Here is a 24,346-nt window from a genome sequence, read left to right on the forward strand (position 1 = left end):
TGGGGAAACTGGGTTAAAATAATTGTGAAATTGGGTTTTCAATGTTAATTTCTAGTGTCTATAATGCATTTAACCTGAGGATGCTATGAAACACCCCTTGCTGTTTGCTCCACCTCAGCTAACACTTTCATATCACACCCACATGATGGCACCACCATCTTAAATTATGTGCTAACTCCACCTCTCAAGCTTACATGAATCCCTTTTATCTCTTGGTGGCAGTGGCGAGTCAAGAGAGGGCAGAGTGCTGCACTGTGTAACAGTAAACCTCATCCTCAATAATTGCTGGGTGTGGTTGGAAATGACCAAATGGTGAGTAATTGTTCTTACGTAACTCACTGACACACACAATGTGAGCAGTCCCTGAAAAGTATAAATCACAGCTTCATTCTTTGGTACTGTTTGGTACGAGTGACTGTTTTGCAGAGATGACAAATTATCTCTGAAAATATTTTAAATCCCACATGAGTGCAGCTCTACATTCCAGTAGAAGTGCAATAATGTAAATAAGTCTCTTAATGGTGATGTGAAATCCTTACAGGAAGTTTTTTCAAGGAGAACACTGCATAAAATCTGATTTTGAATATGCAAATTCCATGGCCTGAGAGAGAGTTGAATCAATATTTAGCTACTCTCTCCCAAAGCCATAAACCAGAGAAGCTTGTTGTAAGTCTGGAGCTTCACTATTAACAATACCTGTGTATGCGTAGAGTTTTTTAGTATGCTTAACAGTAGGGGACATTTTTTAGTATGTCTGAAACCTTAGTATAAACCAGTTGTTTTTACCAGTATGGTTTTCAGAAAGAATTCTAATACAGATTCTTTTGTGCTGAAGCTGCTGATTGACACTGTGTTGCACAATGTTTAATATCTCTAAATATGACCACAATAATTTTTCATTGTCCTTTTCAAAGAACAGTATTATGTTTGGGGAAGAAAAGCCTCTGAATAAGCATTTTACCTCACATCTGATACTCTGTTTCTGCTGGAATAACAGAACATTTTATTGAAAAATTGGAATCAATGACTTAACACACTGCAAAGTCAACCAGTGGGAGGATTGGACACTTTGGTGGGCCGATTCTGGTCCTTAGGCCACATATCTGCGGTATACATATGCAGCTAATTTACCATTTAAAATTTAGCTCACATAAAAAAGTACGTTTTAGAAGAATGGCCCCTTTTAGAGTAATTAACGATAAAAATAGGGTGTATATGTATAACACTCTGTCACAAATGGACTGCACAGCCACACTTGAACATTTAAAGGAAGCTTGGCAGGAGGACTTTGCAGTGGAAATCTCAGAAAACCAATGGACTAAGGCTCAGGACCATGTGCACTCCTCATCTGTATGTATCAGACATGGACTGGTGCAATTCAAGATTTTAAACAGGCTTCATTTATCCAAGTTGAAACTTTCGAGGATACCTTTTACACAATATGGCAGCCATTTATGGACTATTATACTAAATATAACCCCCAAAAAAATTAACAAATGTAAATTTTGGAAAACTTGACATCCTCCAAGTTGTATTATTAATATTTAAATCTCTTTTATTTGTAAACCTTATTTTTGTTTTGATATTTGATTTGACTCCACCTAGGGTTTTTTTTTTTGTTTTTATTTTGCTTTGGTCTTTTTTTTTGTTTTGTTTTGGGGTTTTTTGTGTTTTTTTTAATTGCTTTTTTCTACTATCATTCTGTTCTTCCGTGTTGATTTCAAGCAAAAATGAACATGTACCTTTTTTATTTTCGTACGTGAATGAAAAAAAAAACCCAATAAAGAGAAGTTTGAAAAAAAAATAGGGCCTTAAAAATGTTATTGGTAAGATTTTGAAGTATTAAATTCACTTTTCTTGTAATGAAATGTGCTATTAATATTTAAACGTCTTGCTTTGCCCACTGACACTTCATTAATGTTGTAGATTTTTTAATGTAAACATTTAATCTGGAAAAGTAATTACTATCTAAAATAAATGTAGTGGAGCGTCCCACTGAAGTGCAGTGGGGAGAGGAAGTAATAGGGCCTTAAAATTCCACATAAACACAATATATTCTGCTGAACTTCCTTATATGACACATACACATATTTGATACGTGTTAGGAGACACGTCACGACAACTCAAGTCACATGGAGATGAAATGTTGATATAGCTTTCATGCTTCATTCATGGTCTTGCATTTACTGAAGTGTATTTGCTCACAGTGACGTGGAAAACACACCCCGCTCTCACCGCAGCTCTGTGTGCAGCTGTGACTCAGAGCTGTAACCTGCTGCAGCATGAAGGAAGAGTCATGGTGACGCAGAGCCCGTCGATCCAGTTTCTTTAGTTTGCAACATACGTTCCCTTTTTCTGTGTTGCTCTTGAATGCTATGTCTTCATGGATGAGTCAGAAAACCAGTGATGTGGTTTTGTCTCATGCGGCAAGAAAATCAAACCTGCATTCACAGAGTTTAGAAGACATTTAGCAAGAAGCAGAGAAAGAAGTGTAGTGTAGAAAACACCCACAAAGCCTTTTTTTAGCCTAAAGGTTGGATTAATGTCTGACAAAACCTATCAATGACTATAATTTCCTGAAGTCTGTTATATTCATGTTGTACAACACAATGCCTTGTCATTCCCAAGTGCAGGTTAATGTTTAAAAAAGCCTACAAACAAGATTTTTGACATGATAAAAAATAAACATAAAATAATTCTAGGTCAACCCAACAGCAGGGCTGCAGCTGGTGTTTACTTCTGCAAAGTGCAAATAAGAAAAATTATATCTACACTATATCAGAAATGTATATCAACTTAGCATTCAACTAAATGTGTAAAAGTAAAATGGGAACATCCAGTTCAGGAGTATGAAGGGAATTTTCAACACACCTGAGGTCAAGCGTATATATTAACACATACAGTAAATCTACCACCCTGGAGGGATTATTATTTTGAAAATAGCACAAAATATTAATGTTTTGGAACATGGTATACAAATGTTTACAAAACAATACAATATCCCTATGATCTACATGGTAATCTATCTGTGTAATTCAGGTTTACTAAAGGAAATGTACAAATAAAAGAAGGTTAAGTGAGTGGGAAAAAGCTATCACAAGGAAATGGGGGAAAGTAGATCAATGGATAGAAATCTACATGATGGAGAAAATGACATAATAGTTTTAAATTGCAAGAGGCACAGATGGAAGAAATGTGGGGAAAAATGGACATAATACAGGACGCAACTAAAGATGCAACTTTTCTGTCTGTATTCTGCATTTACAGGTTTATTTGCTCAACTGTAGGTTACATTCATGATACAAAACAGGAGCCATTAGGGGGGAAAACACATTTTAAAGGGTCAGATGTCAGGCTCTGCTTCCAAAGAAGTGAAATGTTTGTGACTCAATTACTTGGGAAATTGCTGAGAAAAGGAAAATGTCTTCCTCTTGGCATGCCCTCTGTCATGAAACCAAACTCCCATCCCACGCGGAAATCTACACTGCAAATTGTTTGTTTCTTACTAAGATAAAAAAAACTTTAGATTTAGAAATGTTAGATCAATTATCTTGTTTTAAGAGTTAATTTCTTATTTTAAGTGTTCAACATGCTTATTTCTAGATTTAACAATCTTAATTTAAGAAATCTTGTTGAGTGAAATTATCTATTATCTGTAAAGCTAAATCTATTATCTTTTGTAAAGCACTTTGAGTTGCATTTATATGTATGAAAAGCGCTATATAAATAAAGTTTGATTGATTGATTGATATTATCTATTATTGAAGATAATTTCCCTCAGATTAAGTGTTTTTATCTTCACTGTAAAAATTTCCCGTTGTTTTTACAGAAATAAACTGGCAGCTGTGGTTACCAGAATATTTCCGTAAAAAATACAGTACATATGTCAACATCTTTACAGAACCACTTGTACATTTTACATCCTAAAACTGTAGTAATTTTTAAAAAATGTTTTTAAAGTTGTAGATTATACCGTCCTTTACTGCTAATTTAACAGGATGACACTGCTTTTATACTAATTTTTTATGCAAAATTTGCATGCAGATTTTGCTTATTGTGCATTGAATACCAATAAATTAACATTCAGTTATTATTTATTGAGCATTGAATACCAGTAAAATTTACAAGTTGTTCTGTAAAGTTGTTTACATTTGTACTGTATTTTTTGCAGAATTTTTCTGGTAACCACAGCTTCCAGTTTTTTCTGTAAAAGCAACGGCATTTTTTACAGTGTTGTTTTAAACACACCTTTTTTGCAGTGTAGCTGTCATTTGCATCAACAGGCCACTTTAATTCAAAGGAAACAAAGGTGGGACTTTTTCCAGGTCAGAGCTAAAGACCGATAAAGATCAGAGATGATTAAATGCTTTTCTATCATTACATAATTTTCCTCCTGATGATGATAACCTGAAGCCACAGTGTGCTGCCCTTTATCTTGATCACCGCAGAACTGCAAGAAGAGACATGTTAAACAAAGACAAAGTATTGTATACGTGCTGTGCTGGAATGGATTATCAGGGAGACTCAGATGAATCATGAGAGAGCACACATTTTATTTTAGTTGGAAAACGATTTCACAGTTTGATTTAGGACGTGACAAACGTGTCATGAAACACAGGGTGGAGTCAGTACCTGGCAAGAATAATAAACAAACACACGCTGAAGGGAAAGACACGCTTTGGGCACCAAACAACAGAGAATTATATAAGATTGATTAGTTGACTTTGGGTGAATAATTTATTACTTCTTGCTCAATTTAGAAAAATGAATGGCAATTAAAACAACATTTTTAATTATATTTTCATGTATTTATTTAGTTCTCTTTTTAATCCTTTACTTGTGCATATAATCAAATAAAACTTGGGAGAATAGAAAAATGCATAATATTAGAATAAAATAAGTAGAAAATGCACAGGTGAGATTAACAAGTATAACAATAACAGCCTATATTACATTTATATATTTTTTATTTTATTTTAATTTTTTTACTGCATCTTGTTTGACATCATCTGTCAGTGGACATCCGCTCCGTAGTGATGGACGACATCAGATTACATGCCTGAGTTGCTTTGGAAATTGGAACAAGCATGAATCGATGATTAATGTCTCAAGTGATGAGTGACTCTGTCATTTGGGATTTCACACCTGTCTCTGTGCCAGGTGTCAGCTTTCAGGCAGGTTTTTATAAATCCTTAAAGCAAACAAACAGGAATTGTTTACTTCTCTCTTGGCAAGCACATTTGATCTGTTTAATAGATTATATAATAGATGAGTTCTATGAAGAAGAAAAAAATAGAGCTAGGGATGTTCACATCACAGAAATATATATTTTTGGTTAGATTTCTGTATGTATGTACATTTTAAAGCTTTTTCCTAAAGATGCTACTCTTTAACTAAGTTACTTTTGACTATGTACATGATGTGTAGAGGGACTTATTTCAAGATGTATTTATGTTGTCTTTGCAGTTTTATTTTGTCTCATTAACTTCTAATCTTAGTAACTTGGTCGTCCCTACTAAATGGATGTTTTGATCATATTTTTTTAAAATAAATATACATAAAAATGTATATGCAATCTTTCTAAAATCACAGAAAGAAGTATGCTAGCATTTAAATATTTAGAGCTGATTTGAATGTCAGCTGTCTCTTTTATTGTCTGTAGAAAATAAGTAGTGAGCTTTTTAAAAAATCTATTTCTTTATGCCAAATATAGTAATTAGTCATTTTACTTTAATATGTTCATTTTATTTCTCTGTACACTGCCTTTTGATGCTTGTTAAATTATGAATATAACAAAATGTAATTTAATAAAAAAGTTTAAAAATTGTTCTATATATATATATATATATATATATATATATATATATATATATATATATATATATATATATATATATATATATATATATATATAGTTGAACAATTTTAAAAACAAACTTCAATTTAAAATATATAGTTTATTATTAACAGTTTATATATTACTGTTAATAAATGTTAAGTATTCTGTAGGCCTGTTATAAATGTTAATCTTTATAAAATGTAATGTAAAGTAGTCCTCTTGTGTTTTTTCCAGTGGGGGAATAAAAAGAAAAGCATGAAGACATTGTCTTAATAAAACAGTAATTTATTTTTTTGACTGAAAACTAAAATTGTCTGAACAGCACATTACAAGGGCATTGTTAAGATATTTTCTCCAAGGCTCAGTGATCACTTTCATACAGTACACTTGGCATGTACACGGCATCTCCTTCAAATGAAAGAAAAAAAAAAAAAGAAAGAAATACTCTAATGATAGAAGAAATAAGCCTGTTTGCAAAAAAAAAAAAAAAAGGAAAATCAAAGTCCATCCTGTAAAAAGATGACTGATTGTACAATTACCAAGCATTTTGGTTTGGTTCTAAGCCACAGAGAAAGAAACCGAATCGCCTGACGACAGCAGACGACGGCACAGGAGGCACAAAAGACGTGACACGTACAGGACATCCCATAATATGCGCACACACACACAATCGACTGGGTTCCAGCTTTAAAGTGTGAAATGTTTAATAGTTTCCATTGTTTTGTTTTTCTGCGGATATTGTTGTAATTTTTTTCTGTGTAAGCAAAGTGTGTGTACACTACAATCAAAATCTAATTGCTGCATTTCATTAAATACATTAAAATCTGCAATGTAACAAAAACTTTCTCTGCATATGAAATTTAACACAGCATTTACATGAAAAAAAAAGAGAAAAAAAGATGGCTCCTTTTCTGACGGTTTTGTGCACGAGGTGCTTCTCTCCATCTGACACAAACACCTTGCCATTCTTTCTTTTACCCTCAACTACTTCCTCCACCCTCTCTGCCCATTGTTCCCTTTCTCTTTCATAAACCCTTTCACAATCATTCACAGACTTGACAAAAAAAAAATAAAGAGTGCTGGATAAAAACATGAGGTAAGAAAGTGGTTTGATTATATATCATGCAGAACATGCAAAACAGCAACAAAAATATAGGGAAGGAGAGAGCAAGAAAAGTAAGAGTGTGCATTTAAAAATGGGAAAGAAAAAAAAAAAAGACTTACACAGCTTTGCGTCTTTGGTTATAAAGTAGGTCGAACAATTTTCACAGCTTTTCATTCCCCCGACCAAACCCCCAAATTTTATCTGTTTTGACAAAGAAAGTCTAGAAAAAGTAAATTAATAGTTTTCTTTATCGAAACATCCCATCACATCTTAAACAACAGGCGTTCTCCTGTACAAACCCTCGTCGCTCTTAATACTTTACACTTTACAAAATATACATTCAACCTGGATTTCACCTAATGTAAGCTCGGCTTTAGTGTTAGCACTATCTCATGTGAAAGAAAAGTTTCTATTATGGAACTTATTGCCTACTTATTGAGATCTACTTGTTGCGAGAACTACCAAATGTAATACCTGACAGATTCTAAATACCAAAAGACCAAAGAGAAAGGTTTTATTGATTTTTTTTTTGTTAATATGACATTGTTCATTTACATTATGAAAATAGCAGCCCTGAAATAAATAAATGCAAATACCAAAACTGAACTAATGAAAAAAAAAAAAAAAAAAAGTATTATGATTCATGTCAAAGTATGGTGGCTCTGAGAAAACAACACAAGCGTTTGTTGCAGCATATAACAAGCCGAGGCTCTCGACTCGCTCCACTCATTCCGCCGGCTTCCCTCCTCCGCTCAGGGAGGACGGATCCTCTCCCCCACTCCTCCCTCGGCTCTCTGGCCTCTTTCAGCCCTGGAGTGATGTGGGATTGGGGATACTGGGGAGGACAGTCCCTGCTGGATGTCACAGGACCCTCTCACCTCTCACAGGGTTGCATCGCCCTCTACCACCACTTGTTGCCCCAACAAATCAAGCTCTCTGTGCCCTTTGACCCCCACCCCCACCCTCCTGCACAAGAACAGCATGCAGTTCTGGTGTGCACCAGCTCCTCTGTCCCTCCTTATTTTTCAGCTTTTTGCAGCCAAACACGGGGGACAGAATAAGACTTTGAGGGGTGGTAAATGTCTTAATAATGTGAAGCCCGGTGACGACAACGTGCACACACTGAAGCATGGCTCTTGTTGGCAAACGAAGATGTCGCTGTTGATTTTTTTTTCCTCAAATGGAGCATATTTAACGCAGAGCCTTTTGCTTAATGAAGCTGAGGGGACGGTAGCAGTTGTTGTCTTTACTAACAGGATCTTCCACTCCTGTCCATGGGAGGTGTGTGTTTGTGTATTTGGGGGAACGGGAATCACGCCGAGGTGATGTTGGGCTGATGGGGGACGTTCTGACTGCCCTCGTGGTGAGCCAAGGGGGTGTTGTTGTTATTGTTGTTTGTGATGAGCTGGAGTTGCTGCTGCTGCTGTTGCTGCAGCGGCGGCGACGCGCTGCCCGGGGTGAGCTGATTGGACAGCTGGCTCAGCTGATCCGTGTTGGCCAGCGACTTCAGCACAGCGTTCTCTCGCTCCAGCACAGAGTTCCTCTCGTACAGCTCCTTGATCTGCTCCTTCAACACCTCCACCTCCTCGCGGACAGCGTACATCAGGTGGCTCTTCACCAAGTCCTGAGAGAGAGAGAGGAAAACTAACATCAGCACACAAACTAATTCGCAAACAAAGAAACACATGATATCTCACAGCGTTAAGGGTTACGTGTGATCTATTTTAAGTGCTGAAGTGTTATTGCCTTGGGGGTTTTTTTGCAACTGTATTTTCAAGAGGTCACCTGTCAATCAAACTCATTTGTCTGCAGGGTAAAGGCAAACTCAACCGCCTTCAAAGTACCTAAACCAAAAACTTACGTGTGTCAGATGCATTTTTCAAATAGTAACCTAAATATATAGCAAGCATAATACTAACCCTGAAAGCATAACTGCATTTTCCAAACTTTCATGGTCTTGTACAAACACTGTGTAGTCTGATCTTTTTTTAGCACTGAAGTGTCATTGCTGTGCGGGGGTTACAACAGCATTTTCAAGAAATCAGCTGTCAGTCAAACTGTGTGGGCAATGCAGAGTTATCTGCTTGCATTTATTGTATGTGTGAGTTTCTTTGAGAGGCCCACTGATAGCTGGTTGTTCAGGAGAGCATATGACAGAGCTTTCACGCTCTGAATGTAGGTTATCAATACATCAAAGTGGGTTGTGCATCCATTGTCTGAGACAGACAGTCAGTCAGCAGTAGGAATATTTAATGTGAAACAAGTCACTGCACGAGCTAATGCAGAAAAGTGGGTCACCTGACCACATTTTTTATAACTTATACATCTGTGGATAACTCACCATTGCCTGCTCAATCTTGTTATCGATGGCGACGACGCTGGCACCGGATGCACTGTGGAGAAAAAGAGCAAAAGTTACCACAAGATGCCCATCTCATGTCAACCACGCGCCTCAGATTGACATCAGCTCTTTCACAATCACTGAACTGCAAAAATCTGGGTCATAACGTGAGAAAGATGACCCCAGATGATTTCACTGCTGCTTCAAAATGCATTTCTGTGATGTGTCGATTAACAGTCAACCGTTTCCTGGAGAATGAGATGAAAATAGAGACCGAAAAAACCCCACTCTATTTATAGAGCACTTGATAGAAAAAGCCACAGAGAAAAACTTAAAAACCTATAAAGAGCCACTGGTCAATGTTAGCAAATGCTGAAGAAGATGTTACAAATATGGTACCGTTTTTAAAACACACAGTTAAGACTATACTTATCACCATAGCAGAGATTAAACACAAAAATAAGCATTGAAGAGTGAGGCGGTTACGATCTCTCATCCCACAGTTAACAGCCCGTTAAGGGGTACTACAGTGATTTTGATTAACTGAGCAAAATCAAAGCAGCAAAGAATAGGATAGCACAAGGTCCAAAAACATGGTTTAAGTTAAGTGTGCGAAGAACAAACAGGACTGTGTGTGTAAAATTGGTGGATTGTCTGCTTTAAAAAATATCTCCAATTATCTCCAGCAAGTGGAAAAGAGTTACATTTAAATGCTACTTTGCTACCTGGAACCTTACACCCACATAACCTGTTCAGACATCTCTGCTTTCAGCCAAGAAATCCTCAGAGTCAGGCATACCAACATGTGCTGTTAATAGGCATCATTAGCCTTCATCCCTGACACTACACACTAAAGAAATGGATGAATACAACAATAAATAAACTCTGGTTTTGTTTGCAACAACAAATAATCCCTCCTGATCTTCTACTCTTGCATTAAGGTTATTATGTCTTCACTTTGGAGGTACTTCATGACGTGGAAACACAAATAAACTTGACCAGGTGAAAATTTCCATTATGACAGCAGCACATGACGTCTTTCATCAGAAAAAACAGGTGTTCACCTTTTGATAGAGACCATGTCATGTATGAATCACTGTCTGGTCACAAGAACATTAACACAAAAGGCTAAATAAACCCATTAGTACATTCCTGAGGTGATTTACGCGAAGTAAAACGCACAATGCAGCGCTGCTCATCAACACGTTTTAGTAAAAACCTCTCCGTGATCAATCAGAAGAGACATTGTGATGGTGTTAACAGCGACATTTCATTTCCTATCAGCTTTGATCTTTGGATGAAATCAGATTACAGGGAGTGTGGGCTCCTCTCCTGCAGGACTCATGTAACGGGTGCGGCTGATGTCGCCATCAGCGATCCATTTGCATTATCAGGGAAATCTCATTGTTCTCTCTTCTCCGCAAAAAAAACACTTTAATCGTGTTGTGGCGGAATGTGAAGCACCCACACCGCGTCTATCTCACTTCGTTAACGCGTTTCCAAATCACTTCAGAGGAGCGCAACATTTTGTTGTCCACCCCTCCCCCCTTTAAGGAAAGAAAGAAAAGACAACGTGTCTCACTTTCCCACATAAAAGACGATCAACTTACGCACCCAAGACAAAGATCCTCATACACGATTAACACGATGCCAAGTTTGTTTTTTTAAGAAAAGAGAAATCACACAAAATCTTTAAGCGTCTCGACAGACAGCGCTCTCTTGCACAATCACCGCCCTGCTCGGATGTAGATGCCAAAAACAGAAAGGACCGAAGCGTTTTCCCGCCGCTAGACGGTGCTGTGACAACAACATGGAATCATGGGGGGGGACACAATGTGCAGACCGCATCTTACAATGTTTGGGATATCAGTTCAGTTAGAAAATGTACACAAAGAGACATAAACTGGGTTAAACTAGCCAAATGTGGTGAAAACATCTATCTGGATTGAGAAGAAATGTTTTTAAAGGGATGGAAGGTTACAGCAAAGTAAGTTAAATGTCAGCTGTGATTTTATATGAACTACATCCAGGGGTTTTTTTTTTCTCCAGAAATTGTGCCTAAATATGAAGCGTGAACCTGGATAAATACAGAAGAAAGGTGGTTCAAAGCATGAACTCACTGCAGTAATAACAGATTAGTTTAAAACAAAACAGAGCATCTCCACACTGACCCACAGCAGGACATAGTGCTCCAGTGAACTATGGGCATACATGCTGGCGCTCACGTAGCGCATCGTGGAGGGGGGGCACTATAAACACCAAACAGAAGGGGGGGCAAGCTCTATAAACACCAAACAGATGCAGCACGAGAGGAAAAATAAAGCTATGTCGCTCTGTCAGCACCAGAGACATGAGATCGGCCTGCATACCAAAACAGCTGATGGCTAAATAGTTGCAACATGCAGGGCACTGCACGAGAGGAAATGACTATCGTGCAGATAGTTTCAGTCATGTCCAGTATGGCACGAAACACTCAGATACACGTGAAGGTAGTACCGTTTCACCCTGACAAACTAAAGTTTTCAGATTCCAATAATGTAAAAAAATAAACACCATCAAGTACAATAATGCACCGAAACCCGAATGAATAAATCCATAAAATATGGGTATTTCAGGGCACACAAAGCCATGAAATGCAAAAAAAAGTTCTAACATAGCGTATAAACTTTAACTCATCTCGCAGAATCCCACACGGCAGATATCGTACTGTAAAAGTGCATTACCTGGCGCATTCAAATAAAATAATGCCCCGAAACCCAAATAAATAGACACGTAAAACCCTTTTCTTTCAGGACACAAACAAAAAAATACAACCACGTGTAGAACATAAAAATGAAAATAAATTCTAACAAACGTGTGGGACACAGGGTAAGAACCTCATATCTTCCGACAGTAAAAGAAATGGCAGATAGCGTACTGAATATAAAGGTGCATTACCTGGCGCATCTCGCTCTGTAAGCCATTAATCGCCCTGAATATGTGGGTGAAGTTCCCGGTGAGTAGGGCAGACTGTAGCTCATAGTGCAGCGCATGTTGTCGGTTTTCTTTCCAAAGTTTCTCCAAAGTGATACAACTGTAAAACTCCTCTGAGCGTTCACACACACGAGTGTCTCTTGTTTGCATGAGGGCTGAGTGTGTCTTAAAGCCTGCTCGGTCACATGGTGACAACACAATGGGGCGGAGTTCAGCCTCTCCCTCCTCCCTAACATTTAATAAACTCCTCTACGGCGGCTCGTGTACAAATTACATTTTTCACACCACTGTATGCAAAAACATTTTTACTGCCACCCCAGAGGCACAGGACGCCTTATCCAAAGGCTAAATGTTAATTAAAAAAGGACACAGTGTTTTGAATGCACTGGCAAATAAGTCTCCTTATTCCTGCTCCTTTGTGTTGCAGTTTTTGCTTCCAAATTATTGATTTAGTTTCAAACTTTATCCCCACGGCAATTTTCATGATGCAGAAGATTTTATTCACCATGTTTCTTCACGTGTTGACTGTCCATTGCCCCTTTAATGTGATGATTCTGTATCGATGTTGATGCCAAGATAAATTAGCACATGTGGACACCATGGAAAGCTGATTAATAAGGGTTTTTTCCCCATTAACTGTATATTAGTGATAAACTCAAATGCACGTGAGGATGCTGTAGGTTTGTACTGGTCACGTGGACATTTAGTTCATATCAGTGCAATTAAACACTACAGTAGATCATGATAAACAGAAAGTTACAGGGATTTTATTATAGCAAATATAATAAATCCTTTTCAACATTTCTTTAGTTGATATTTTTTCATATATTTTTGGGTGTCAGGATTGCCTTGCCACCGCCATAATTATTTATTTATATTTACTTGTTGAATTGCTAATACTTTTTTTATATTTCTCATTTATACTGTGTATACTGTATACTTGTTTACTATTTATTGTTATTTTTATTGAAGCTCCTCTCTATCTTGCTATCCACGTTGCTGCTGTAATACTAGAAATTTCCCCATTGTGGGACTAATAAAGGAAATCTTCATCTTAACCCATTGAAGGCTGGAAAGCAGATGCGTCGTTTTGTAGTATTTGTATAAGCTCTCAAATACTTTTTGAATTTCATTTCTATCTGCTACAGAGGCTGAAAAATCTATTATTTAGTAGAAGCGTTGACACTTCTGTTGAATTTCCAGAAAAACTTCAGGTTTTAGGGACTTATTTTAAAATCGCCCAGAGGTTTTACAGGCGTTTTAGGCCTCAATGGGTTAATTTGAAGTTAGGGTTGTAGTAATTACGCAGGGAGCCAAGGCCAACATGGTGTGGCTTTAAGTCCTTTTATTTATTTTATTTTTTTCGACCGCTCGACACGGCTAACAGTGACCTTGACATTTAGATCCGAGGATGTGTGGATCCTGTGGATCATATTCAAGGGTAGAAACAAACAACATATGAGGTTGTTTGTTTTGAAGCACTTGTTGATTCAATGCCCAACACATTTTTTTGATCGATACAGCTGATTATACAGAGCAATCAAGTCATCTCTTTCTTCCATACCATAGAAGACCACGTGGAATCCACTGGATGAATCCACGTGTTTTGCATTAAATTTAATTTGTAATGCAGCGCTCCACATTTCGAAAGCCTTCCGCTTCTCTCGAGGCAATGCAAAGAATAAAACACGTGGGCACTAAGACATAAAAATGTCAGCTGATAAATCTAGTCTGAATTCTTGTTAAATCTTGTATCTAAATGGTTTGGAGGGAATATATATGTATATATATAGCATGACAGATCCACACTGATCTGATGGCGGCAGGGTAAATGAGTTGCACTCCACCATGGGTGATAAATAACCCTGCCTTTGAACTGAACATTTTACATATATGGGACAAGAAGACAGAAGAATGTCCTCCAGCAAAGGCTGGAATCTGTTTATATCAATAACAAATAACAAGGGATATACAGGTTGGATCACATCACCTTGTCAAGTAAGAAGAAGACAAACTAATTTGTTGCCGTTCGGCGGCCAAGCAAAACAAAGCAAACTGTACATTTTATTCAAGGAGGAAGACATGTGGTGGTTTATATAAGGACCACTGACTGTGATAACCTCAACATGGGTCTTCCTGAGGCAGTGCACACATGCACTCGCAACCCCTCCCACCCCCAAACAAAGTCTCCAGGACCACAAGGCAGCGCATTCCAACTCTGGACGCCTCCTGCCCCGAGGCCAGTGCCTCTAAACCGAGACATCTGTGTCAGAGCCACCATCACGCTGTGACAACACACAGTCAAGTTCTTCACCGAGGACTTGTTATTAAAACAGTCCAGTTTTTGCTTTGAAAAAGACTTAAGTGAGCTTTTCCATGGTCAGTATGTTTCATGTTTGACACCAAGCTCCTATACCTGCTCACACACTGCAGCTGCTCCAGAGAGAGGTGTAAAATAAATGCCATCAGTGTAAATATGATGTTATGGCTCTACATCATAGGAGACATGTGCAGGAGCAAAGTGTGGTGTCCTCCGTCTCTGAGTTTATCACATGATTTCTTCAAGCATCACAAATGCAATGTGTTCTCTATTAAGGCCCAGATTTACCGGCACACGTCCCTGCTGCAAAGCATGCCAACACTCACCGTAGGGGGAGGCAGCTGAATAAATTAGACCTCAGTCCTTCAGTGATAACCCCCCTCCCTTGGTAAGTGTATTTCAAAACAAAAGCTGGAGTGCGGGGGGCTGTAACAACAGAGGAATGTCCTCAGTGACGACTCACTGTAGTCGTCTCCCAGATGCACAGCCCAGCTCATGTGGTTTGTTTTAAAAAGATGCAGTTCAGCTTCTACGCCAGATGAGGTCGGCAGAGGCTCCAATTAGTTGTGACACAAAACTCCTGTGAAAATGCACAAAGCAGCTTCAGGCAAGAGCAGTTTAGTCATGTCTTGATCACAATGAATTCATTGTCATGGCAGAAACAAGAAGCTTCTTTTCTGTTTCCTTTTTTAAATCAGGGAATTTTACAAGCTGTTGTTTCAAAATATAACCACTCATTATTTCTGTTAAAGTCATTAAATGGTCACAGGAATGCTATGATCATAGCTCGGACCCTTGTGTGCATTACCATTTGTAGTTGTGGAATAGCAAGTGAAACCGTGTCATCCAGATGCTTTAAATGAACCTGGAAGTGCAACACGTTTGTTAAAAGGTCCAGAGAACTGAAAGTGGCTTCTCTAGTGAACTAACTGAAAAGGTCAAAATAACTCAACCCACTTAACTAATGATCACCCTCTCTGAAAACAAAAGGGACCGGTATTTTTGCAGGAGGGCGTTCTCTGCAGGAGAGAGTCCATCGTGTTTACATATCTGGCCAGAAAAATTAGAGCGTGGCAGCACTCACAACCGGTTTTCCAAAGAAACGTAACCTGTGAAAAACAAAACAATACTGTAGATGTCAGTTAGAGGAGTGATTTAACGTTTGTAGTGAAGTTTAACTTAATGTTTACAGATTCATTTTGAAGGAAACTCTTCTCCTCCTATATATCCTTCCAATGCCGATGGATGCCATGTTGAGGTAACTTTTCCACCGGTTGATGAACGTGTGACAACACCAGTGTTACTGATTACACTGAACACTTAATAAGAAAAGGTCAATGGGTGTAAGGGGTCACCCGAGTTGATCGCGACTACTCTTCACAGGCAAAATACTTCTGAAATGCACACGGCATGGCAAAAGTATGCGTAGGAAGCAACGAAACCCAGCTAGAATGTGGTGCAGCTGTGTCCGGTATTTCTTCAACCTAAATGCCATAAACATAGTCGTCATGTTACAAAAGTATGACCTGAAACAAGAGTTTTACAAGAGAGCAACAACTTACATAACACATGAAGAATACTTGGTATTTGGTGACGAATTCTTGAAATTCAACATGAAGACTTAAATTTGCAAATTGCACCACAATGGTTACAAAACAAAGAATCTTCAAATGATGGTGAAAATTGCTGGATGCTAAAAGTATGTCACGTGCCTCTGAACTTTTTTTCAGATGTATTGTTGGAACGAGTCATTTAGAAAAGCATAGTTCATACTGCAGATACAGTTTCTGTAGATTTACATGAATCAACCAAACATTTCTTAAGCTCAAGATGAAAGAATTACAACTTTTAAGAAAACAAAGATGAATCCTTAAAGTGCTCAGGGGGGAAAATTTGAACGACTAGAGCACATTTCCATAAAAATTTGTCAAACTTAGGAGGATCATGCAATATGACCAAAAGCCCCAAACTGCTTCTAAATGGACCTTGAGATGAGACTGCTTTTTAAAATTAAACTTTCTTTTAATTCTTTCATATCAAGCGGGGATTTTGGTCCAAGAAAATTAACACAGAAAGTTAAAAAAAAATGATTTTCTGGTGTTTTAATGAATGCTTGCACACCCCTGCAGACCAATGGTCTGGAGGTAAAAGTATCTTTAAAATTATCGGTGAATTATCCTCTCCAAAACTGGTACTGGTATCAGCCTTAACAATCGCTTAAAAGTCCAATCAAACCATGGGCTAGGAGAATCGTGACACTACAATTGCCGCTCATAACCAAACAATGTTTTTGTTGATTTTCTGTTAGTAGGAAACTAAATACCATCATCCTGTTAATCAGGATGCAATACCTGACACCTGAGGTGAAAGAAACAAGTGACACAATACATGAGGAACACCATGAATACTTGAAATTCCCCATAAAGTCTTAAATTTGCATTTTGCACTGAAGTAGTCACAAAACAAAGAATCTTGACTCTAAACACGTCTGTCCTTTTTTGCACTGGAGGCTTCAAACAACGCTGACAATTGCAGGATGCTGGAAGTATGTTAATATGTGCTTCTGAACATTTATCAGACGCTGTATTGTTGGGACGTGTCGTCTACATAAAGGGTGGTCCAAACTGACACAATGGAGACTAAACAAAATAAGACAGACCTCAGAGACCCCTTGTCTGTAGATGGAAGTTTTATTTTTCCAGCACTAACTCAGAGTCATGAGTAGGTGTGTCAGCTGCCACCAAGCTTCCTTGTAAACAGACTGAAGGAACTGTCCCATGCGCACCCTCGCCTGTTACACAATCACCAGACTTGTGCAAAAATATCCCGCCAGACTGTCCTCCTTTAAGACACCTCTCACAGACCACTTGGTGGATGAACCGGACGTCAGGGAGCATGAGAAGGGATCAAGGCTCCCAGGGGCTTAATACAAATGATAAGATCTGAATCCATGAGACAGCAGATCACCATCGTTAATTTAAACGGCTTATGGAAAGCCTCGTTATTTTAGCCTTTTACTACAGGCTGAAATAACTGCCAGCAGGGATGTTTGTTAATGGTTGCTGAGCCACCCTTACACAGCTCCAGAAGAAATGATAAAGAGCTCCAGTGTAAAGTGGCCATCAAACTACATATGCAAAAGCAGCGGGAGATCCAGGGCAGGGGTCTACCAGCCTTCAATATATTCACCGCCTGAATTTATTGTGCACCATGTGCCTCAAGATCATATTTCACTACTTTTTACTTTGCCTCCCCGAGTGATTTGGGCCTGTGCCACTGGTTTGGCTCAATGTGGATTAAGACCCCACTGGATGTGTTAAAAGTAATAGTGTTACTCTTGAGGCTTTAATGGGAAAATCCTGGCACCTCACCGTTAACGAGCCTCTGTATTCAGCAGAGCATTTACCACGGGATCAAGGACTTAGCCTCATTTGGGCTTTCTCTCTGAAGTGCAGGGTTTGGGTCACACTAATGTCATTAGGCACTATGCTGCAAAAACACTGAGCCTGATGCTCGTCTCAGACGTTGTTTTTCACTCTGGCTTCTGTCGGCTTCTGCAAAGTTTGAGCTTCAATCATGACTTTACATTATACAACAGAAAAAGTTATCTAAAAGATTAGAATCTGGGGTTATGAAGGTGAAACTGTTCAGGTGCTAATTAATAGGGTTGCTTGGTAATCTCAAAAATCAAAATCACAATTATTTTGGTCAATGTTGAGATCATGATAATCTAACACTATTACTCACTGACTGGAAACATCAGGCATTTATTGAACTTCTTCATTGAAAAATTCTTGACTTTTTAACAGTGGATTTTCTTGAACTTTAAATATAAATTAAATGAAAAAAAGTTTAAGAAAAATAATAACTACATTGTAAAACAATAATTTAAAAAAAAAAGAAAGAAAAATAGATATAAATATTTAGATTTAAATGAATACTATAAAAATAACAAATAAATGTAAAAAATTGAGAAATTTAAAAAGAACTATAAAAAATATCTTTAAAAAAAATAAGATTAACTACATTGTAAAATAACAAAAAAAAAAAAATTAGGCGTTGTAAAATGGAATGGGGCAAAATAAATATTTTATCTAGATTTTTTGGTTTTCATAGTTGTTGAGGGCCCATGTCTTAATTAGAAGTCAAATTTGATGAATCACCAAGCCCCAGCTATTAGTGCAACGTTTGACCAAGCGCTGGTCCAGACTGGATGCTTAGTGACGAACAGTAGACGCCTGTGGTTATATTGGGTATCTCCCTATTTGTGAATGCCTTCAACTGACTGAGTGTAAAGCAAGACGACGCTGAAAATGAGGCATGTGTGCTCTGTAAACTTTTCCCGGATAAATAAAGGTCAAATGTCAGAAAAGTTTCCAAAGATAACGTTGACGGGATGAAAATGTCGCCCTTATACAGTGCCGTCTTTCAGTCATGAGGTGGGTTACGTAAGCGGCAAAAATCTTTGATGGTTATGATCGCCATCCATCAATTCCTCCCTGCATCTAAAAGAAAAGCCTCCTTAAGTCTGAGATGAGAGCTCTGCACAATGTCATGTCATGTCATGTCCATAAAGGCTCTTCAGTTAGTGATTTCGCTGGAGGGGGGGCCCTCCTGTACAACTGCTGAGTAATCCGTTCAAAATGATGTACTTACTGCTGTGAGTGCTTTTAAAAAAAGTCCTTGAAATTGAATTGGGCTAGGTTCTCTGAGGATATGCCCCACGGCCTGTTAGCAATTACAAAGTGTGCTTTTCAGTTGTTTTTAATGGAGGAAAGGTGATTCCAATTGAGTCTCTGCCAAAAAAGTCCTACTTGTAGAAAATCTATTAACAGATGTGGAATCAACATTTTCTAAAAGCAGCTTAGTTTTATAAAAGAAGTTCACCTAGTGCGGTTCTTTCATATGTGAGAGAAGCTGCAGGTTCCCACGTTCGACTTTCCTCCTTCTCGCTGTCCCAATAATGCAATGTTTGTTCCTGTGCCATAAACAGTGGCCGCATACCTGGTCTGGATCAAATACGTCTCTGTGGCTGAGCATGGGGCCACTGATCAAGTGTGCTCAGTCGGAATATAAATCTGTCTTTTCTTTATTGTCCAAATCATAAAGTTGATCATTGTGGACTGAGGGCAGTAAAAGAGCTGCTGCTGCTTCAGTTGGGACCAATCACAGCCTCACAATGATTCCATTCAGCAGACCAACAAATTGCTTTCCTGGAATGTTTACAAATGCAGAGTGTAACTTATAATTCAGTTAGGCTAAAATAAATTAATCTCTCGCTCATCAAGCTGTTAAAAGAAGGGAGTAAGCAGAGCTGTATGGGATCAAATGAGGGTCAATAAGATTTTAGGCTTGTGAAATGACGCTCAGAAATCGTTTCAGATGTTTTGTTTCTCTTTCTATTTTATGTGAACTCCAATGCTGAAGATTTTACTTTATTACTTTTTTTTTGGTGGGGTTGCCCTGTCGGCATTAAAAATAATAATAATAAAAAATAAATAAATAAATAAATAAATAAAAAAATATATATATATATATATATATATATATATATATATATATATATTAGATTAGACAATTGGGTAACTTTATATCTATCAGGGTTCGTACACCTTTTCAGTGGTCAAATTCAAGGACTTTCAAGGTCCATTTTCAAGCTTTTCCAGTACCTTTCAACGGTTGTAAATGGCATGTTTTAGATGAGTACTTAGATACTAAAAGGGGTAATTTCACTTAACCATACCATCAGCAATGGTATTACACTTTTAACAACTAAAAGTAGTTTGCTAATCTCATAAAACATACTGGTATGGGAATCTAGGGGCTAGGAGCAAAAGTAAGCTCACAAAAATCATCAACCGGCAGCTGGTGGAACTAAACACGACCCAAACTAGGAGGAAAGCCCCACAAATAGGCTACTTCAGGAGCCCTCACATCGACTAGGAATTTGAAAAACTCCCTTCAGTAAGAAGATACAGGGTAGAGCAACAAGAAACATCTCAGGAACAAGAAGACGCAGACGGAGCGGCCTTCATTTCAGATAGGCTAAAGGCTATTCAGTTTATATATTTTTTTCCATTGAAAATTCGGTCTATCTATAGTCTATCTATAGTCAGATTGCAAGAGTATTACAGTAAGAATTTCAAGCATTTAGAAGCACTTAATCCAAAATCCAAGCACTTTTCAAACCTTGAAATTCAACATTAAAATCCAAGCATTTAAGGATTTCAAGCACCCGTACGAGCCCTGATTTATGTATTTCTCCATTTTGTTTTACAAAGTAGGGAAAGTAAAGTTGAAGTCAAGACAGATGGTGTAAATGCATAAAATAATCCTAATTACTTCCACACAGTGAGACTTCCAGATGAATTAAACACTGGTAACAGATTGTACTCGGTATCAGCAGACACCCAAAGTGCCGGTGTAGGTTTTTGCAGATAGGTATTGGCACTGAAATTCCAATCGGTGCATCTCTGAGTGATATAAAACCCCTGTTTTTTAAAATCATTCTGATTATTAAGAAGCTCCTTATCTATTTGACCCCTGTTTGATAGCTTTCTACTGCCGCTGCAGATGTGGCACTGTACAACAACGTAGTAGAAACTTGTACAAAACTCGACAGCTGGTGATAGAAAAAAAAAGTAAAAGTGATGTGAGGGCAGGGCACCCAGCTGAGGTTTTACATTTTTCACAATACAATCACTTCCAGGAATTCACCTTGATGCCCTCAAACTGTTTATGTACGATCTCCTCTTCACTTTCAACAAGCCCAACCTTGCAGGAAAGCATATTTATGACTAAGGGAGGCGGAATGAGGTGACTGTCAGATTTACCTGCGGTTAAGTTGAAACGTTTTGAATAAAGCTGCACTGTTAGTCACAGGGCCCACAGGCAAACATGAGCTGGATGGCAAACAAACACAAGTGTTGAATCTTTTGCCAACAGCGATGCCACACACTTATATAACTGCTACTGTTTCTTCACATTAACATCCACATTTCACTTGAAGACCCGAGAAGACTACAGTCATATGGACCGGTTGGGACATCACGTGCTCCCTGCAGTGAAGTACACACAAACAGGTCTGGGCTCATGACACTGACATCTTTTTTATCCCACTTAATAGTCTTTGTTTGGTTGCCAAAAGCTGTAACAAATCATGGGAGTGTAGATAAACTAGGATATTCACAGCCTTGTACGCTGCAGTGATCTATGGTGATTAAATCAAATAATATATTTGAATCACAACTGTGAAATAACAATTGTTGATAAAACTGTTCCGCTTGCCTCAATATAAGCCACACAATCAATTTAACAAATTAAACTTGCAACAGCATCAGTTCCCTGAGAGCAACGTTTCTTATTTCAAGCATTGCCGAATATGCAATTTCATCCTAGCGTTTTAGATTTAGATGAGACTAAGAACAACCACAAGACCGATAATGTATTTTTTTGGACACTTGAAAATCTTGCCAAGTGGATTTTCTAGCTTTAACACACATCACACACATCCCATTGTGCGCAAATTTGGCTCATTAAGTAGAAGTCAAATTTGTTCTGTGAAAGTCTGAAAGAATCACAGCTTCCGTGGATTCCAACTGGTAATTGTTGCCTTGGAATTCTTTGATCCGGCATTATAATATAATTTCATGACTTGACAAGCTAACCACAAAAATGTAGCCACCTTAACTCCAAAGTTTGTTTGCCGCTGTTCGTTGGGAGCCAATTAAATATCCATGGGAGAGAGTCAAGATCTCAAACAGCTTTCATGAGACAGCACATGGGAACAAAAAGTGGCTGTGACTAACAAACCATTAGTAAACCACGGACATGTTTACTCCCAAGCAAAAAACGACTGGCATTCACTCTACGATAGTATTGATGTTACTCGACAGGTACCCACATGTTTTGTAATAATTTAAAATCTATTGATAAGACATATTAACCTCTGAGATTATGAAATGTTCCTCTAGTCCAAAACTATACAGAATGTTCTGAGCCTTCAGCCAAACCCAAGAGATGTCAAAATATTATTGAACTCTTTTTGATAGCAAAAGTACGCTTAGTCCACAAAGACTAACACAGGACTGAAAAAAGGAAACAAACAAAGTTATTAAAAAAATTTTAAAAACTTACGCAGAAGGATTATTTATATGTGGAACCAAAGTATGGGAGGTTTACAGTGCCAATTAACTTGCTTGTACAAATCCTCCAATTTCAAACTTTGTAAGACCCAGACGTAACAATGTGGTAACTTCTTCAGAGCCTGCAATCCATGCAGCAACACAAACAGATACTTTGGAGACCTGGTTAATGTTCACTATTGAAAAAAATAACAATAATTACAAAAAAAAATTACATTGCAGAAGCAACTTATCAGTATTGTTATCTATCAAAGCAAACAATCTGTATCTGGTATTGCACCTTTAAATTAATGAGGAATTTTGAATCATAATTTATAGGGCCGCAGCTAAATAATTATTTTCACTAGAGTGAGTACAACATTTTTTTTTCATTATTTAAGTCTATATACAATTAGGGCTGGTCGATATATCGATAGAAAAGATATATCGATATATTTTTAAATGTGATATGGAATTAGACTATATCACATATATCGATATAGTTCAAAATGTTTTTTTTCTTAATATATAAATGCTGCCCTACTAGGGATTGTCATATTTAGTTCTTTTGTAATGTTTGTTATTCTTTTCTCATATCAATACATTTATTTAAGAAAAAGATTGGCCTATTTTATTCCATAGGCTATTTTATTTAAGATATTTTTTGGTTTCAAATGTGCACTTTATAGAGCTTTGATTTTTAAAAAAGGTACTCCTGTTGTTATACAGTATGTATGTTCACTTAAATAAAAAGTTTCAATAAAACTACTTGTGACAAACATTTGCTCTCACATTGCGATAAAAATATTGGGATATATATTGTATATTGATACTCAGCCTAAATATATCAGGATATGACTTTTGGTCCATATCGCCCAGCCCTATCTACAATACATACCAGTGGATATAGCCACCATAATTTCCTAAAGCCATTTGAATCACTTGTTTGTCGAACCAACAGTTGAAAAAACAACGTTATTCAATTGAATTCACTTACATTTTGGCATGCAGCTTGTCCCTAAATGAGAATTTCACCTTAAAGGTCAGTCCACCTTAAGTGCTACTGACTTAGTTCTGTTTAGCTCACCAAGCTATGCTCACAACAATATCACCGTTAACTTCATACTCACCCTCACACACACACTCTGTGGCTATCTCTTTCTAGTTATTCTGTAGCTACTTCTAAGAAACATTTCAGATTCATAGAAAACACACAAAAAATTCCTCGATCCAGGAGCCTGGCAGGAATTCAACTCAATACACTGGCGGAAATGTTGGCTTGAAATTCTTACATTCATTTCCCCTGATACTGTTTTTCCACTCTCCTGCGTCATTGAAACCAGGTCAATAATCACCAGCTTCTCATCTGAGAGTACCAAACATACTTTAGAGACTATGACGTAACACAACACAACCTCTGTCATGTTATCTCACTGTGATATGCTATTTGCAGTGCTGAAAGCCCCTGGCACTGTGCTGTACACGTAGTAGGGGACAGAGTAACCCGAGCACCAGATCCTCGTGACCAGCAGAACGTAGATGCTCAAAGTGTCACAGAAAGTGTCACAAAATTCATCCGGGCGCCTTCTATAGTGCCATGCTTTTCTCCATGCAAAACACACTTGTAGCTGCTGAAATGTCCAGC

The 24,346-nt window shown here is 37.8% G+C and overlaps 1 protein-coding gene across 1 annotated transcript in view; it reads right to left on the bottom strand.

The window, feature by feature from the left end:
• Window positions 1–6,103: 6,103 nt before the first annotated feature.
• Window positions 6,104–24,346, bottom strand: part of tsc22d2 (TSC22 domain family 2) — a 40,259-nt gene continuing 22,016 nt past the window's right edge. The window contains exons 2-3 of the mRNA XM_059340827.1: window positions 9,286–9,337; window positions 6,104–8,568 (exon numbers count right to left, since the gene is read on the bottom strand). Of these exons, the coding sequence (XP_059196810.1) occupies window positions 8,257–8,568; window positions 9,286–9,337 (364 nt within the window). The 3' untranslated portion in view covers window positions 6,104–8,256. The remainder of the gene's footprint in view (window positions 8,569–9,285; window positions 9,338–24,346) is intronic.

This window comes from Centropristis striata, chromosome 9 (genome assembly GCF_030273125.1).
Source record: "Centropristis striata isolate RG_2023a ecotype Rhode Island chromosome 9, C.striata_1.0, whole genome shotgun sequence".
Lineage (NCBI taxonomy): Eukaryota > Metazoa > Chordata > Actinopteri > Perciformes > Serranidae > Centropristis > Centropristis striata.